The 17415-nt window shown below is 33.5% G+C and overlaps 1 protein-coding gene across 3 annotated transcripts in view; it reads right to left on the reverse strand.

Annotated features, from left to right (window-relative positions):
- The window catches only part of CA10 (carbonic anhydrase 10), a 660766-nt gene that overhangs the window by 541639 nt on the left and 101712 nt on the right, over positions 1–17415 (reverse strand). For all 3 annotated transcript variants that reach the window (XM_031966432.1, XM_031966433.1, XM_003767978.4), the window contains one exon: positions 257–331. In XM_031966432.1, coding sequence (XP_031822292.1) covers positions 257–331 — 75 coding nt within the window. The remainder of the gene's footprint in view (positions 1–256; positions 332–17415) is intronic.

The raw sequence follows: 17415 nt of genomic DNA on the forward strand, positions 1-17415 counted from the left end.
AAATCGAAGGTTTGCATTTAAAGGTACATTCTGGTTAAGATGATAGGAAGTTCCAAACTGAAAAGTATAGGATGGTTGTGATGCCATTATCTATGCACTTTTCCTTTGTGGGGATGTCTAGTGATTCACAAGATACTATTTTGCAGTACATATTAGTTAAATCTTCAGTGTGTCAGAAATTCTGAGTAAGAACCTCCATCCAAAGTTCCCTTCACCCCACTTTTTATAGAGAAACACATATTTCATATATGCTTACCTGGAACAAAACTCCCCTGGACCACTTCCTTATATGCCCACCAGCCTTCATGGATTTTTGGTGAATTCTGTTGAGCTAAAAAACAAAATAGGGTAAAATTTTGTTAAATAAGTATAATGTCTTAGCTCTTAGAACATGAAATAAGAATATATATCAGTTAATTGTTTTATATCCAATTGGCAAACTGCAAAAATTAGCAGCTAAAATCTTTTCTCCCAAATAGTCCCCTTTTAGATAGTAGAGATATCAGGGTGTGTAAGTGTGTGTTAAAAGTGTTCAACTTATATTTATCCCATTTTCTTTATCATGTCCATTTCCCTTAGTAAATATCCAAAGCAGAAATTGCCCCTGAAACATCAGAAATGAATAGCAAAGGAGAGAATGAAAAGAAAATTCATGACTCAGCAATGAATAAAAGAAATTAACTCTAACCCAGCCTAAGCAAATAGTATATTAAATGTTTTAGGACTCTACTATGTATGTGTATGTGTACGTGCACACACACACACACACACACACACACACACAAAAAAAAAAACATCTAGATGGAACATTTTATGTAGATTGTAAGAAATAGAAGGTATCTCCAGGATCTTCTAGAACCCAGCCTCTTAAACTGTGCTTCACAACCTCATGTAGGGTCTTATAACTGAATTTGGGGGTTGGGAAATTATAATTTATTATTAGTAAATATTTGATTTGTATACCTATCATATACCTATATTACCAGGGACATGTAAAAATTTCTCAGGCAAAAAATAGTTAGCAAGTAGGAAAGATATAAGAAGCCCTGTTACAAAACATTATGTGTAAAGTAACTTCATCAAATTTGTAAAACTATAAAATATTATTATAGTTAATAACAATATTATTACTATTATTATAAGAATAATATGTTACAATAATATTAAGTATAATTATTGAGGTATGTTATATACTTGCTATTTCTTCTTCAATTATTATTGCTATTATTATGACAATAATATCATCTGTAATAATAGATACTATTATAAGAATGTCAATATTATTAACAATACTTATAATAATTTGCGTTATATTATTACTATTATAACAATAATTATCAATGTTAATTAAAACAATTACTGTTATCATATAGAAACAATAATTATTAATCATAATGGTCATTGTTACCATTATAAAAGTAATAATTATTACTGTTAATAATAATAATAGAAACAGTTATTATCTAGTTTTGTCTGTCTGAAATTGCAATGCGACTTCATACCATACAACACAACACAACAAATATTTAGGAAACGAGCTATATACTATAATGTTTTTTACTAGCTGCAGACAATTTGTAGACAAAAATGAAAGTCTTTGTCTCTAAAAGATTATATTTTATCATAAATATACATATAAACATAAAAGGAGAAAGACAGGGAGACAGTGAGACAGAGAGAGAGGGATAGGCAGAGACAGGGAGAGAGAGAGAGATAGAAACAGAGAAAGCCTTTGGGAAGAAGTTGACTCTAGAACTGTGCTGTCAAGGGAACTAAGGATTGATGTCTTGTGGTACAGGGGAGGAGGAAATACATCCCAGACTTGTGAAAATTAGTATATGCAAAGGCTTAAAGACAAGAGATAGACTATTACCTACTGAGATCATCTAGCAGGTTTGTATGGCTAGATCATAGATTTGGAGAGAGAAGGGATTTTAGAGGTCATCTAGTCCACCAGAGGAATGAAGTGATTTGCCTAGTATGCAAATCACTTCACTCCTCTGGTGGACTAGATGACCTCTAAAATCCCTTCTCTCTGGCAGGGATGGAATTAAAAACTAGGTCTCTAGATTCCAAAGGCAACCTATCATAGTAAATGAAAGAAGAGATATGTAGACGATTCTAATCAACATAGCTAACCAAAACTGCCTCTATACTCCTTTTAAAGTGGCAAAACACTTTAATCTCTCTTCAGTATTCTTCAATTGCTTTTTGAGAAATTGCATGTATTCTAAAGTGGAATTATGAAAGATGATTGCAAATGGCTGTGTGTAAGGAAATCAGATCAGAACACCATCTAAATAGATGTATTTATAATAAATATAAGTGATAAGAACTGAGGAATTTTAGTAAAGTTTCCTTAACATGCTTTGTGGAGAACCAGATCCAGCCCTAGAATCAATCAACTTAAACAAAACGTCCAACCAATTACAAAGTATTATAGTTACAGATGAGATTGAAGAAAATGAATGCATTTTATTGAGTATGGTTTAGGATGCTTTATTTTAGTACAAGGATCCTTTTCCCTTCAAAAAAATCCAAAAGAGAACTAGCCTATTGATACTGTACTATACTTAAAGCTTTTTTGTTCTGCTTCTATAAATTGATTGGGATGGGGAATGCTTCTCCATGAATACAGATCAGCAACTTCTCTGCAACCTAGGAACTTAGATAATTTTCTAAGGCAGAGGGGGCCACATATGGCCCAGAATATTCCTGCATGTGCCTGAAGCAGATTAAAATGTAATTGGGGAGTATCTAGCAAAATAAGTTAAGATACAATAAAACGTGGATAAGAGTACATTTTAAAACAAAGCAAATATGTTGCCAAAGGACACTTATGTACACTTGATTTGTTTCTATTTGGCTTCAGTCACTCAGAAGCTAAGTGGTTTCTTCAGGGTCAGTCAAAAAATGTGTCAGAAGGGCAAGTAAGTGACACAGTGGATAGAGTGCAGGAACTGAAATCAGAAGGATCCAAGTTCAAATCCAATATTAGATACTTACTAGCTATGCTACTCTAGACAAGTCATTTAACTCTATCTCCAAAAAAACCCTAAATGTGTCAAAACCAGGTATTAAACCCAGGTTTTTTTTGAATTTAAGGATAACTTGCTATCCCCTATTCCATGCCTTCTCTATTGCTTAAAGTTATACTTTTTTTTTAAACAGGCTAATTTTATACCTCCCCCCTAAAAATTACCTTCTATTTACTTCACACATATTTTGTATCTACTTACATGTATACATTCTGTTTTCCCTGAGAAAGTATAAGCTCTTTGAGTACAGAGACTTTTTTATTTTGTTTTTGAATCCCCACAACTTAGTATAGTATATGGCACATAGCAGGTGATAAATAAATGCTTGCTAATGGATTGATTTAAGACTAGAAGTTATAGAGTAGTAAGCAATCTGCATTGAGAGGGGATTCTCTATATTAACGAAACCAAAGGTCAATAACAAGGTCAAATGTATAAAAAATTAGACAAATTAAAAAAAAAAACAGGCATTTTAAAAGCTTCTAAGAAGAATTGAATTAATGAAAGAAAATTAAAAGAAAACATTTTTTCTCCCCTGAGGCAGTTGGGGTTAAGTGACTTGCCCAGGATCACACAGCTAGGAAGTGTTAAGTGTCTGAGGCTAGATTTGAACTCAGGTCCTTTTGACTTCAGGGCTGGTGATGAAGAAAACAATTTTTAAAAATAGCTCATTTAAAAGAAGTCATAGAGAAATCTCTGGTTTCCAGAAGGTCTCTTTATGATTTAAATAACTCTCTTCCAGGTCATCAACTATTTATTGTCTTTGTGTTATTTACATTTGATTTAGAATCACTGATGATCTAACAGGGAATTTCTCAAAGCTAGGAGAAAATAAGAAAGAATATTGTGCTCTGTTTCTACTTGGCCCCTGGGTTAGAATCTTTTTAAAAGATGCACCAGAACATGGGGGATATGTTGTACTGACAACGAAAGTGGTCATCAGTGGCAGATTAAAGGGCTTACACAGCAAGAGCCCTTCTTTGGACAGTAAAGAAAACATATTTCAGTTTTATGTTTCTTATATTACTGTAGCCATGTGAGTATCAAAACAAGTACAAGAAATGTTAGGGCTGGGAGAGACTTTGGAGATTACTTAGTCCAACACTCTTATTTTACAAGTGAGAAAACTTGAAGCAGAGAAAACCCAGAGAGTTAAAATAGACACACAGGTGGTGGTAAACTAGAATTCAAGTTTCCTATGGCTCCCAGTCCAGTGATTGTTCACCATTTTATATCACACAGCTTATTACAGAACCCAAAATGGTTAGTTTATCTTACCTGGCTTTACAATAAATTGTGAGGAAGAAAAGATATAGAAAAGATATACTTTGTGCTAAGAGATTTGGGTTTAGCTATTCCAAGCCTTATCTTCTCAAACCATCCATCCTATACTCTCTTAGATAGGACCTGATCTCATACTTTTATGAAAAAATCAAAGTCCAAGCTTATCTCTCTCTCCTCTTTTACATATCAAAAGTCCTATACAACATCCATTTCCTCTCCCTCCTCCTTTTTTCTTTTGCTTGTGATAAAGATTTTTTTTCCCATGATCATGTCCAAATCTTCTAGATGTACTTTTGATTTCCATCATACTGTTTTCTTTAGCTTATTGATTCCACCATCATAATCTCTCTTTATTAAGGTCCCTTTCAAAGCCATTTGATATGTGCCTTATCTCTACTGAGCCTCCTGAGTTTGCAAGGTTATTTACCCTTTTTTTTTTTTTTTAACAGATAAAGAAAATGAGACTTATAGGGATGAACTAAATTGGTGAAGTCATAAAGTTGAGTAGATTTACAATTTGAACCCAAGACATCTGATGTAGCTATCTACTATTCTTTGTTTTACTGCTTGCACTATTCTGCTTTAAAATTTAAAAATTAAAAAAAAGTACTCCTGTGTAGAGGGAAAATGCTCTCTGGTATGTAAAACAACTATGTTTTGGACCACATTTTGTAAAATGATACAATGAGACTCCATTGAAAATCTATTCTGCTCACTTGCTGTGTCATGAATGTGACCCTAGGTTTTTGAAGTCAGGAAAATAAATGTTCTGTAAATTGGCACTGATTTCCAAAAAGTGGCAATAATCAATGTTGTAAGGGTTTGGAATAATACTCACAGTAATATATTATTAGTAGAATTATGAAATGATCTTACTATTTTGGAAAGCAATTTGGAATTATGCAAATAAAATGACTAAAATGTCCAAATTCTCTGAACCAGAGACTCCATTACTGGACTTATACCCCAAAGAAGTCATTGATAATAAGAAAATCCCTTTATATATCAACATATTTACAGCAGTACTTTTGGGAATAGCAAAGAACTAGATACAAAGCAGATGTCTATTGATTGGGAAATAGCTAAACAACTGTAGTATACATGAATATACTGGAGTACTGCTGTGCTGTAAGATATGACAGATATGAGAAATACAGAGAAGCATGGAAAAATCTGCATGAACTGATGTAGAGTGAAATAAGCATATCTAAACAAATGATTAAAACAAAGTAAATGGAAAGAACCACACTAACAAGATAAATAAAAAAAGTGAATGTAACAAAATTATAAAGTTCAACCATGACTTGAATGAACAGATATGAAATAAAACCCACAATTTACCCCTTTATGAAGTGACATATATCCACATATGTTACACATTGGAAATGGTTTTAGACTTTTTCAAAAACATTGATTAATTGCACTGATTTTTTCATTTTTTCTCTTTTGTTTTTAAAAATACTGCTTAGTATATGGAATGGTTTTCTTGGAGGGGTAGAGAAAGGAATATTGGAGAAAACTCTGATGATATAAAAAATAAAGATCAATAAAATTATCAAAAATAAATATAGATGTACACAGAACTCAATTTTAAAAACAAGCAGACAACATGTTCTAATGAAAAAAAAAATGGACTAAGAATAAGGAAGTCATTCCAGTAGAGAATTTTACATTCATCTAGAGATGTCACTTTCTAAAACAAGAATCTCTTTATAGCATTCTTGATAAGTGATATTTATTCAAAGACTTCCAGTGATAGGTAAGGCAAAGCTTCTTCATTTTTAGTTCCTTTTTCTAATTGTTAGAAAATTTATTCTTTTGTTAAGTGAAAACATGATCAATCTTCCTATAACTTTCAATTTTTGTCTTAGGTCTACTCTTTGAGACTAAGCAGAGTAATTTAATCTTTTTTACACATACAGTCATGAGGAAGTTCCCAGAAAGTCTAACAAAAGTAACAAATGGGAGACTGGGAAGTAGTGAGACCTGCACATAATCACAGAAGATTCAGGTAGAACCTAGAAGAATACAGAATATTCTATTTTTTTTGTTTTTTGTTTTTTGTTTTTTTTATTTGCTGTTGCAAGAATCTGTCTGCTGGAGAAAAGGAGAAGGGCAGCAGTGGTACTCAGACTTCTGAGGAAAGAATAGTCAGAACATTGAGAAGCTGAACACCTTCTGATGATTAGTGAAAATACTGTACTTTTATATTCCTAAAAAGGAAGGATATTCTACACAGTTGTGAGGACAACTTTGTGGCTTGAGTATATTTGGTAAATAATATAACTTTTGCAGTCCCTCTTTAGATAATTAACATAGTGACATACCGTCTTTCTGTAGTCTTAGAGAGAGTAGTACATGTACTGCTATGAGCTTCTTGTACTATTTTGCTTCGAAGTATTAAATATTGCTTTTACTTTGTAGCAGGTAGGGTTTCTCATGTGAGATGTTTTCATTTTTGGACTGTTTTTCTTTTCTTTGAGTAAGTCTACTTAAGTTCCTCACAGGAGTCATAATAACAATGATAACCTTGGAACTAGGCTTTTTATGTTTTTTTAGTTTTGAGCCAAATTTTATTTTTAGCACACCAATTTCTTTTATTCTATTTTTAAAAATTTTTACTTTAAAATACTTTCTTGTTTCCTCACTGGAATTGTTTCTCCTCCTCCTCCTCTTCCTGTTTCTTCTCCTCCTCTTTTTCCTCCTCCTCCTTGCTATTGCAATTAATTTATTAAATTATCATAGATCATTGAAAAACTTGATGCTCATTTTCATGTATCATTGACTCTATAGATATTGATTGCCTTTTTATATGCTAATTGTTAGTCAATGTCCTTAATTGTATGATCATATGAAGACTATATGTTCATTACATTTACATATTAGTTTACAGCCTAATTATTATATATCAATGTATATTAATGGCTGCTTTTTCATAACATTTGTTGAACATAATTTTAACTAAGATTTGAATAAAATGGACAAAATTCTGAACATGTTGTAAAGTAATTTCAGAGAAGGGTGGAGTTCGTGGGAAGTGATGGAAAGAAAGAAAAGAAACATTAAAAAATAAAGAAATGAAAATCTAGGAAATATAAAAAACAAACAGAAAAAAAGTAAAACCAAATTTAGGAGACTGCAGAATGTAATTTTTATCATGACCATAATAAATTTATATTTACATTTAAAACCAACAATTTCATAATTAATTTTCTTTCTATTCTTTCTATATTGATAAGTATATTTGTTTATGATTATTAAATTCATAACAAAATATTTTAAAAATTATTATGATAGAAGAAGAAAATGAGAAGACAGTTTTCTACTGTCAAGAATGATTCTTACAAGTTTTAATATATAATCCAAGACTTCTTTTGGTCATTTGCTATTCTTCAATAGTGTATAGAAAAAATAGGTAGACATGAATTAGTTGTAAGTATCGGTGTATGTAGATGTTCTTTTTTTGTTGTTGTTGTAGTTGTTTTGTTATTATTATTATTATTATTATTATTATTATTTTTTTTTTTTTTACAAAATCCAGGGAGGAGGATGAGAAAAGATTGATTTAAATGTTGAATGCTAGTATGAAGCTGTCATCTGATAAGTGTTAGTTCTGCAGGGCTTCTGTTAGGTATCGGTGACTATGCCTAATGAATCCCTAAGAGTTAAGGACTTTTCTAAAATCTGGTTACTGTGAATATACATTTACAAATGATTCTACTACTGTAAAATCACTGAATGATCAAACTCATAGATATATGAATGAAGAGGACCAGAAACAAAAAGACAAGAAAGGCCAGACTAAAATTATGTGGAGATCATGGTATTAACAAGATTGCATTTTTAAAGACTTGGCTCATTTTGTCAACCACACATGCATCAGCTTTAGCACACAACATTACCTTTCGTGATCATAGAAGAGCTTTTACTTTTGAAAAAAATTAGAAATGGAGCTGTGTAATGCAGTACTATATCTATTGCTGATTTCACATATAGTACTAGCTAGCAGCTAGAGATACCAAATTCTAAGGCTATGAAGGTTTTGAATAGTAGTCTACCAGATCATGAACCTTGGATATACAGGTCAAGAGAAAATCCTAATCTAGCCTGAAATTATTTTTATTGGCCCAAAACAACAGCAGATATCATGTAGATATGTGAGACTTGTATTTGAGACATGGAAACCATCAATGAAAAGTACCAAGAACTTTCCTGAATCAGCAGTAAGTGGCAATCAACAAAGTTCATGCAATCTAGGACTGTATAAAGAGATATAACTTTCAGGAATACTCAAGTGATATAACCATTTCTTTTTTTTTTTTTTTCCCTTGACAGACCTAATTTGGAATATAATGTTCAATTCTAGATTCAGATGATATCTGGAAGCAGGAAAACCAGGATTATGAATGACTTTGAGTCTATGTTATATAAGGATTGGTTGAAGAAACTGAGGATCTGAGGATGTTTAAGTTGGAGAAGATAAAATTATCAGTGGGGACATCATATTGTTATATCTGTTATACTCCTGGACTAATAACCTACAAATATTAGACATTCAAATGTTTATTGAATGGAGGTAATATTTGAAAAACATTCAATCACACTAAATTTAAAACTATCTCAAATCCATCTGATTAAAAATATATTTTAAAGAAGTAAAATCCAATGTGCTCAGACTTAAAGGCAGTTGATCCAAGTGATGACTAATTCATAGAGTCTTTTGTAAGACAATCTAGCCTTATACAATGGGAGTCATAACCTGATCCAGGTTCTAAACTAGTATTCCAGGACAAGGAATATATCTTAAGGAAATAATTTAGTATTTTAATATATTCCTACCATCAGCGAAGGTTACAAAAGGAAATAATTGGAAACACTATAAATAACTATCAATAAACTGTGTAATAAGTGATGAGGAAAACAAAAGCAACCAAAATACTTATTGAGGAAGAGTTAAACACAAGATGCCCTTAAGAAATGACAAATACAAATAATAAACAGAAATATTGAAAAGTCTGAATAAATTAATTCAAAGTAAATAAAAAATTAACAAGATTTTGAACACATGACTAAAATCGATGTTAAAAATATATATGCATACATTATCACTATGTGATATTTAGTGTACTGGAAAGAAGTTGCATGATAAATATTTTCAAGTATTTGAAGGATTGGAAGAGGAAATATGAATGAAATTTGTCCTGCTACTTTTGGGAGCAATGAGGGAAAGTTGCAGAGAAGTAGATGTAAAAGGAGAACTTCCTGTCAGAACTACAGAATTAGAATGGGCTATCTCAGGAGATGAGACATCTCCATTGTTGTGGGGAAGATGACTACTTATTGGGGATGTTCAGTGGATTGTAGTTCAAATATGATATGGACTAAATGACCTTTGAAATCTTTTCTTAATAATAATAATTGAATTGTTGTTGCTTGGTCTTTTTTGGTCATGTCCAAATCTTTGTGATCTCATCTGGGGTTTTCTTGACAAAGATACTGGAGGGTTTTTTTTTTTTTTTTTAAATTTTCTTCTTCAGCTCATTTTACAGATGAGGAAACTGAAGCCAGTATAGTTATGTGACTTGTCTGAGGTCACAGCCAGTAAATGCCTGAGGCCAGATTTAAACTCAGGAAGATGAGTCTTCCTGACTCCAAGTCTGGCACTCTATCTACTGTGCTACCTAGCTGCCCTAATAATAATAATAATAGTTAACATTTATATAGTATTTGCCAGTCTACTAAGCACTTTACAAATATTATATTACTGAACCCCACAATATCCCTGAGAGGTCAATACACATGTATGTATACCTTTTGTATACATTGAGGAAACTGAAGCTAACAGGGGTTAAGTGACAGGTCCAGGCTGATTTGAAGCCAGATTTTAATGCAGGTCTTCCCAGCTCTTGGCCTAGTGCTCTATTCACTGAGCTACTTAGCAGATTTAACTCATTAACATATATGCAAGTATAATCATAAAAATCAGAATAGGTTCTACAAGAAGTTACTGATCATCTGCCAATGTTGTTTCTATGCTAAATTGTAATTTTGTTTGTAGAGTTGATTATATATCAAATAAATAGATACACTGACTGGTCTTTTCTCATATATTTAACACTGCTGGCTCCTATTCATTTTTATATACTTTTCCCTCTCAAAAACCCAAAGATTTTTGTGACACCATGCCCTCTCAGTTCCCCATCTATTTCTCTGAGAATTCCTTTTCAGTCTCTTTTGCTGACTCATTCTCCATACTATAGATCCTAACCATGAATACTTTCCTGGCCTCAGTCCTGAGTCCTCTTCTCTTCCTTCTCTCTATTTTCTCTGTTTTGGTAATTTTATTAGCTCATAAGGGTTCAATTAGCATTTCTAAGCAGATGACTCACAGATTATATATTCTGCATTGCATCACTAACTGCATATTCGATATTTCAAATTGCATGTACTAGTTACATCTCAATTGCAACATATCGAAAATAGAACTTATTATCTTATTTCCCCCAACACAATTCTCCCTATTTCTATGAATGACATCACTATTGATCTAGTTTCCCAGGTTATTAACATCAGTATTATTCTGAACTACCCACTCTCCCTCACTTCATTTATCTAAATTGGTTGCCAAATCTTGCTATTTCTACCTCCATAATATCTTTCATTTCCATTCCCTTTCCCCTATTTAAGAGGCTGCCATTTTAGTTCAGGTCTACAGTATAGATTTTTACCATGGGCTTTAAATTGATCTGCCTGTCTAAAGTCTCTCCCCATTGCAATGAATTTTTCACTTATTTGTCAAAGTGTTTTTTCTCTTCAGCACAGTGCTGACTATGGCATTCCCTAATCAATAAATTTTGCTGGTTCTCCATTGCTTACAGGATAAAAACATAAACTCCTTGATTTGACTTTTAATATCCTTCACAATTTAGCCCTAACTTATCGTTCCAGCTTCATTGTATATTACTTTTCTTCTTGCACTCTATGGACCAGGCAATCTGGTTCTCTTTGTTTCTGATACATAGAGATCCAGCTCTAATTTCTTTGTCCTTGTACTTACCATCTCTATGACTGTAATGCACTCCTTTCTCATTTCTCTTAGAATCCTTTATTTTTTCCCTAGCATAGCTACAAGTCCCATCTTTAACACAATACCTTTCTGCATCTCCCAATCACATGTGCCTTCTTTTTAACTACATTATATTTTTATTTATTATATGTTTCCTTATATTTACATATGTATATTTATTATGAATATTTATATTTTATATATTTATATAAAACACATTTTATAATATGTATATTAATATGTGCTTCATATGTTTATCATAATAACAGGCTTATATATATACATAAACATATGCATTTTGACATATTCAGAGGTAGAAAGATCTCAAAAGACAGTAAGCTCCTTTTTACAGGAGAATTTCAAAAAAGACTAGATCCTTGTCAAAAATGTTGACATATACTAATGCTTATGTTTTTAGGATCTCCCCTATTCCTGGTGTCAGATAGGAAAAGGAACAAGAATAATGCTCTTTACCCTTATCATTTTTTTTTCTTTAAAGGAAAATGCTTGAGTAAAGCTCTTGCAGGATGAAGAAAGAAAAAAAATCTTTAATTCAATTGAAAATAGTTTTAATTTCTCATGAACAGGCAACCAACCAATAAAACACTGCATCTGTGACTGGTCTATAGTATCCTTAAGGGTTGATGGATATACCTATTTTTTCACATCAAAGGGAAAGCAATTAATGCCAAAGCAAAGAAATAGATGTTTTAAATGTATGCTATTATTTATCAGTTTGGATAATATTCAATATCATACTCCCCCCACTATATACCCCAGCTTTTAAATGTTATATGATTTAAAATCTAATAAATTTATTTCTTAAACACTCAAAAAATACAGACCAAGAAGAGTTAAGCAACTTGCTCCAGGATATGCAATGACCTATAAGTAATAACAATAAACATGAATGTATGGGACAGAATGGTTGGTATATCAAAAAAAAGCTTGTGTTTTAACCATAAGAAGATATGAAAAAACCTTGAGATCAGTAGTATAAATAATCAATGATTCTTAGTTTTATATAGGAAACTCATAACCACAACAAAAAGCTTTTAATCAGATTAATATATCATAACACCCTTATTAATTTTATTTATTTTTGAGGTAATCAGGGTTAAGTGACTGACCCAGAGTCAAAATGCTAATAAGTATCTGAGGCCAAATTTATACTCAGGTGCTCCTGACTTCACTGGTCCTGACTTCAGGACCAGTGCTCTATCCATTCCACCACTTACCATAGCACCTCTTGCTAATTTCAAATGAAGAAAGGGATAACTCTATAGTTACTTATTAGCTTTGTGACTCTGGATAAGTCACTTAATCCTGGTGTGTGAGTGTGTGTGTGTGTGTGTGTGTGTGTGTGTTTGTGTGTGTAAAATGAAGAAATGAGTTTAAAAGAAAAAGAAAAAGGATAGAGTAGGTTGCTTTGGACTGTATAGAACAGGAAAGGGTACTGGGAAAAGATTAAGAAAGAATGAAGCAGTGTGGCATAATGGCAAGAGCACTGGATTTTGCCGGATCTTAAGAGTTGGAAGGGAACTCAAAAAGGTACTTAGCACAACTCCTTCCTGATATTTCTGTGCTTGAACAGGAATCTCATCTATAATATCTCAAAGATCTCTGCTTGTAAACCACCAATGATGGACAACTTCTTATTTACCAAAGCAACTCCCTTACCCTATATACAACTCTAATTAATAATGAACATTTTCTTCAAGTTGAGCTTGAATCTGCCTCTCTTCAACTTTTACTTTTCTCTTCTACTTTTGCATTTTTGCTAAGCAGAAAAGGCCCAATAATTCTTTCTCACAAGAGCCCTTAAAATAATTAAGAATAGCAACATCTATTCTCCAGGATACATATTTCCAATTCTATCAGCATATTATTCTCTAGAATATCTTTCAATCTTCTAATCATGCTAATTGTCCTCTGGATCTGACTGAGTTTATTGATGACATTTCTAAGTTGTAGTGTCCCCAACTAAACACAATATTTCAGGTTGTATGGTTTATCTGTGGTAAACTATCATGAAACTGTTACTGTGGAAAACATAATTCTATCAATGCAATCTAAGATTAGAATAGTTGATTATTTGTTTTTTGTACCACCATGTCACATGGTTGATTTCTATGAACTGTTAGTCCACGAAAAATCCTATATTTTTTTCAGTATGAACTATTGTCTAATAACATATATTCAATCCTGCAATTGTGCAGCAGTCGATTCTTTGAACCAAAATGCTAGAGTTTATACATTAGTTAGTATTGAAATTCATCACCTACTTTAAATTTGATGCAATCTTTTGGGATCAAAGAACCTTTATTTTCAATATGCACACACACAAACATACATACATACACACACACACACACACACACACACACACACTTCTACCTCTTTCTCTATTTGTGAGATCTTGGATGAATCACTTAATCTTTTTAAGCCTCACCTGTAAGATGACAGAGCTGGGCTACATGGACTTTAAGATCTCTTTTAGCTCTTTATGATACTGGAATTACCATATCTCTAAGATACTACTACAGCAATAATCTATGATGATGATAATAAGGAGCAGGATGTTGGTGATGATAGTGATGGTGATGAGAAGAAAGGGCATAAATTGTAGTTTTCCCTTGCTCATTTTAGAAGAAATGATGCTTTGATTTCTATAATGTTGTCTAAGTAGAACATGCTATCAAATCATTGCAGCTTGCAGAAGGAACAATATCTTTTCTTCTCCATGTTAAACATTTCCAATTTCATCAGTTCATCATTCTCTGGAATATTCTCAATCCTCTAAACATGCTGGTTGCCCTCTGGCTTTGACTCACATTATCAGTGATATAAGACAAAACTTTTTAAACTGTGGGTAACATAACTAAGTATGGGGAAGGTCAGAAAATTATATTTTATTATCAGTAAATGTTTGATTTGTATATCTATTTTATATACCTATATACCCATGGTTGCATAAAAATTTCTGGAGCAAAAAAAAGGTTATGATTGGAAAAAAGTTTAAGAAGACCTAATATGTGGACAAATGACAATAAATGACAATAAAAAAAAGGCCACAGCAGAAATGACAATACTTATATTACAGTTACCAGTTCTTCACCATAAGTCAGAGTGATCTGTAATAACATAGCTAAGAGGTCATAATTCTCTTGAGTGCAACCTGTTAAAGGCCCTGAGTTAATGCTGAAACTATTCTGGTACTGTCATTCATTTAAAATTCACTGGTTCCTCTGCCAGAATCTTCCCCTCCCATAAGAGGTAAAACAAACAAAAGTGCTCTGATTCTTTAGATGTCTCTGCAGAAGTGTTTTTCCTCTTTTTCTACAAGGGCCAAGTAAGGACTTTTCCTCACCTTCAACCTGAGATTTGTATTTTACCACGATGACCCACTTTATTCCAAAAAATAGACATTCACCATAGTTACTAAGAATGGTTTTTTTTTGGCCTCCCCTCATTAGGCAAGGCATCTCCCAACAATACCACCCCTTGATCTTTTTTATGGCTAGGAAATGTCCAATTTTTTCAGAGGAAAGGAAGCTTTTAAATGGAAGGAGAATGGAATTACTTTTCCATTGTTTCTGGAACACTGTGAAGTATCAGGTGTAGAGAGGCAGAACTCTGAAGATATACTTGAAACAAGGTGTTAACTCAGAGGAATTGATGTGATAATGGTTATCTAGTTTACATATATACTTAGTACTTAGCATAGTGATGTAATGGTTCTCTACATTCACATATAATCAGTATGCTGTAATGATGTAATTACAATAAGGTATATAAGAACCAAGAAGGACTGGAAGAGAGACATTCCATCTCCCACCATCCTGGTGGCTCTCCTGCCTCCTGCATTTCTCCACTGAGACCAAGGCCCATCTGAAGGTCCTCTAGAAAGCTAGCCTGACCCCAAGCGAAGGAGATAGACTGTGAAGGAGATAATAAAGACTTTGGACTTTATTCCTGACTATTTTTGTGGTAATTATTCTGCTGAAACCAAGGCTGGAACTGAGACCTCCAGAAAACTGGATAGAACATTACATTTTGGCACTCAATGTGGGGTGTAAGGATTTACACTCAGCAGTTCAAGTGAAATGATTATGAGTTCAGTGGAGAAGTCCCTGTGATCCAGAAATTGGGTGAGTACAAAAATAGACAAACAGGAAACTTTGGTAAAGGCTAAATTAGTGTTTCAGCTGAAATGGGACAAATGCTTACAAAACAACCTTCCCCACCCCAAGGAAAGTGAGTAGAGTTCATAATTAAGCTAATAAAAAACCAAGGTTTGATTGTAACTTGGAAGCAGATAACTGAGTTCAATGCACATCTCCTTGTGGAAACTAGAGGGAGAGTAACTAATGGAATATTACAATGATACTGGTTCTGATTCAATTCCTGAAGAAACATCCTATATATACAACATAATACAATTGGCTTTAAGGAATTACATAAGTATTAGAATAAGGAAAAAGGAGAAAGAGCAGGAGGATGGTACTGACAAAATAACTGAAAAGCATGAAGAATTGGACAAGAGAGGAGTTAAGTATAGTGCTGATGAAATTAAGGAATGTGGTGCTTCACAGAAGGAGCCATTAGGGTATTCCCCATCTCATCACTCTCCCTCCTCAATTTCTCCTTCGAGGGTGGAGGGAGGAGAAAGAGGGGAAAGGGCAGTGACACAATCAGCACTACCCATGTAGCAGCTTTGTCCCCTCCCCCCCGCCATGACAAGATTAAAAAAGGCACTAGTTAAAGCTAAAAAAGAAAGACAGGATATATCTGATTTAAGAATAAAGAGCATACCCTGTGATCAAAGGTTTTTGATTCTTCAGGTCAAGCTAGGAGAAGATACACACCTTTTGATCTGGAAATTATCAAAGATATGAAAAAGGGTTACTCTCGCTATGCGGCTACACTGTATGGTTAAGATGGTATTAGAGAATTTGGCTTTTGAAATTTTAACCCCTAGTGATTGCAGATCAATAGCAAAGACATGTTTAGAACCTGGACAAAACTTGTTGTGGTTTTCGGAATATAGTGAACTATGTAGAATACAAGACTAATGAAATAGGCAAACTGGAGTTAATATACAATCTCCTTTGATCAACTATCAGGTATATGTCATTATGTAGACACATTAGTACTGATTAATTACTCTTTGATTGCATATGAACAAATTGCTGCTGCTACTATCAAAGCATGAGGCACCCTCCCACGAAAACAAGATAGAGGGGAAGCCTTCATTAAAATACAGCAAGGTCCAAATGAACCCTTTGCTGATTTTGTGGGACATCTGCAGACAGCTGTCATATGAACTATTGGTGAAAATGCAGCTACAGGAATAATGATAAAGCAACTTGCTAGAGAAAATGCTCATGAGGTTTGTAGAAGAATTATACTAGGACTACACAAGGATGTTCCTTTAGAGGAGATCATAAGACACTGTGCCACAGTGGGTACAAATGCCTTTTATACCCAGGCTATGATACAGAACATGGGAAAACAGGGTCCCTCTTGGCAAGGGACTTCCAGAGAGACTTGTTGATGCTTTCAATGTGGTAAAGTAGAGCATCTGAAAGCTCAATATTAGCATAGAGACAGAGTAAGAAGACAGGGTGAGAGAACAAGATCCAAAACCCTGTGTCCAAAATGCAACACAGGCTTCCATTGGGCATCAGAATGTAGATGGACTAAGGGAAACAGAAAGTGAGGTCCAGCTCTAGGGCCCCAGTGGATATCAGAATGTAGATTGACTCAGGAAAACGGGATCAGGGCCCAGCTCCAGGGCCCCAGGCAAAAAACAGGTGGGGCATTATGGCAGCCAATGTTGCACCCAGAGAGTCTTTAGAAGTTCAGGACTCTGATATGATTAATCAGCAGAGAAGCAATCTGATGGGAGAAAGGGATTACAATTGGGGAGAATACAGGTTTTATAACCTGATGGAAGGGCTGTGTCCAGTGTGAACAGCTCCAACATAATCACCAGGTGATGAGGAGAAATCCAGAAAGTGGTGA

This window comes from Sarcophilus harrisii, chromosome 4, assembly GCF_902635505.1.
Source record: "Sarcophilus harrisii chromosome 4, mSarHar1.11, whole genome shotgun sequence".
NCBI classification, from domain to species: Eukaryota; Metazoa; Chordata; class Mammalia; order Dasyuromorphia; family Dasyuridae; genus Sarcophilus; species Sarcophilus harrisii.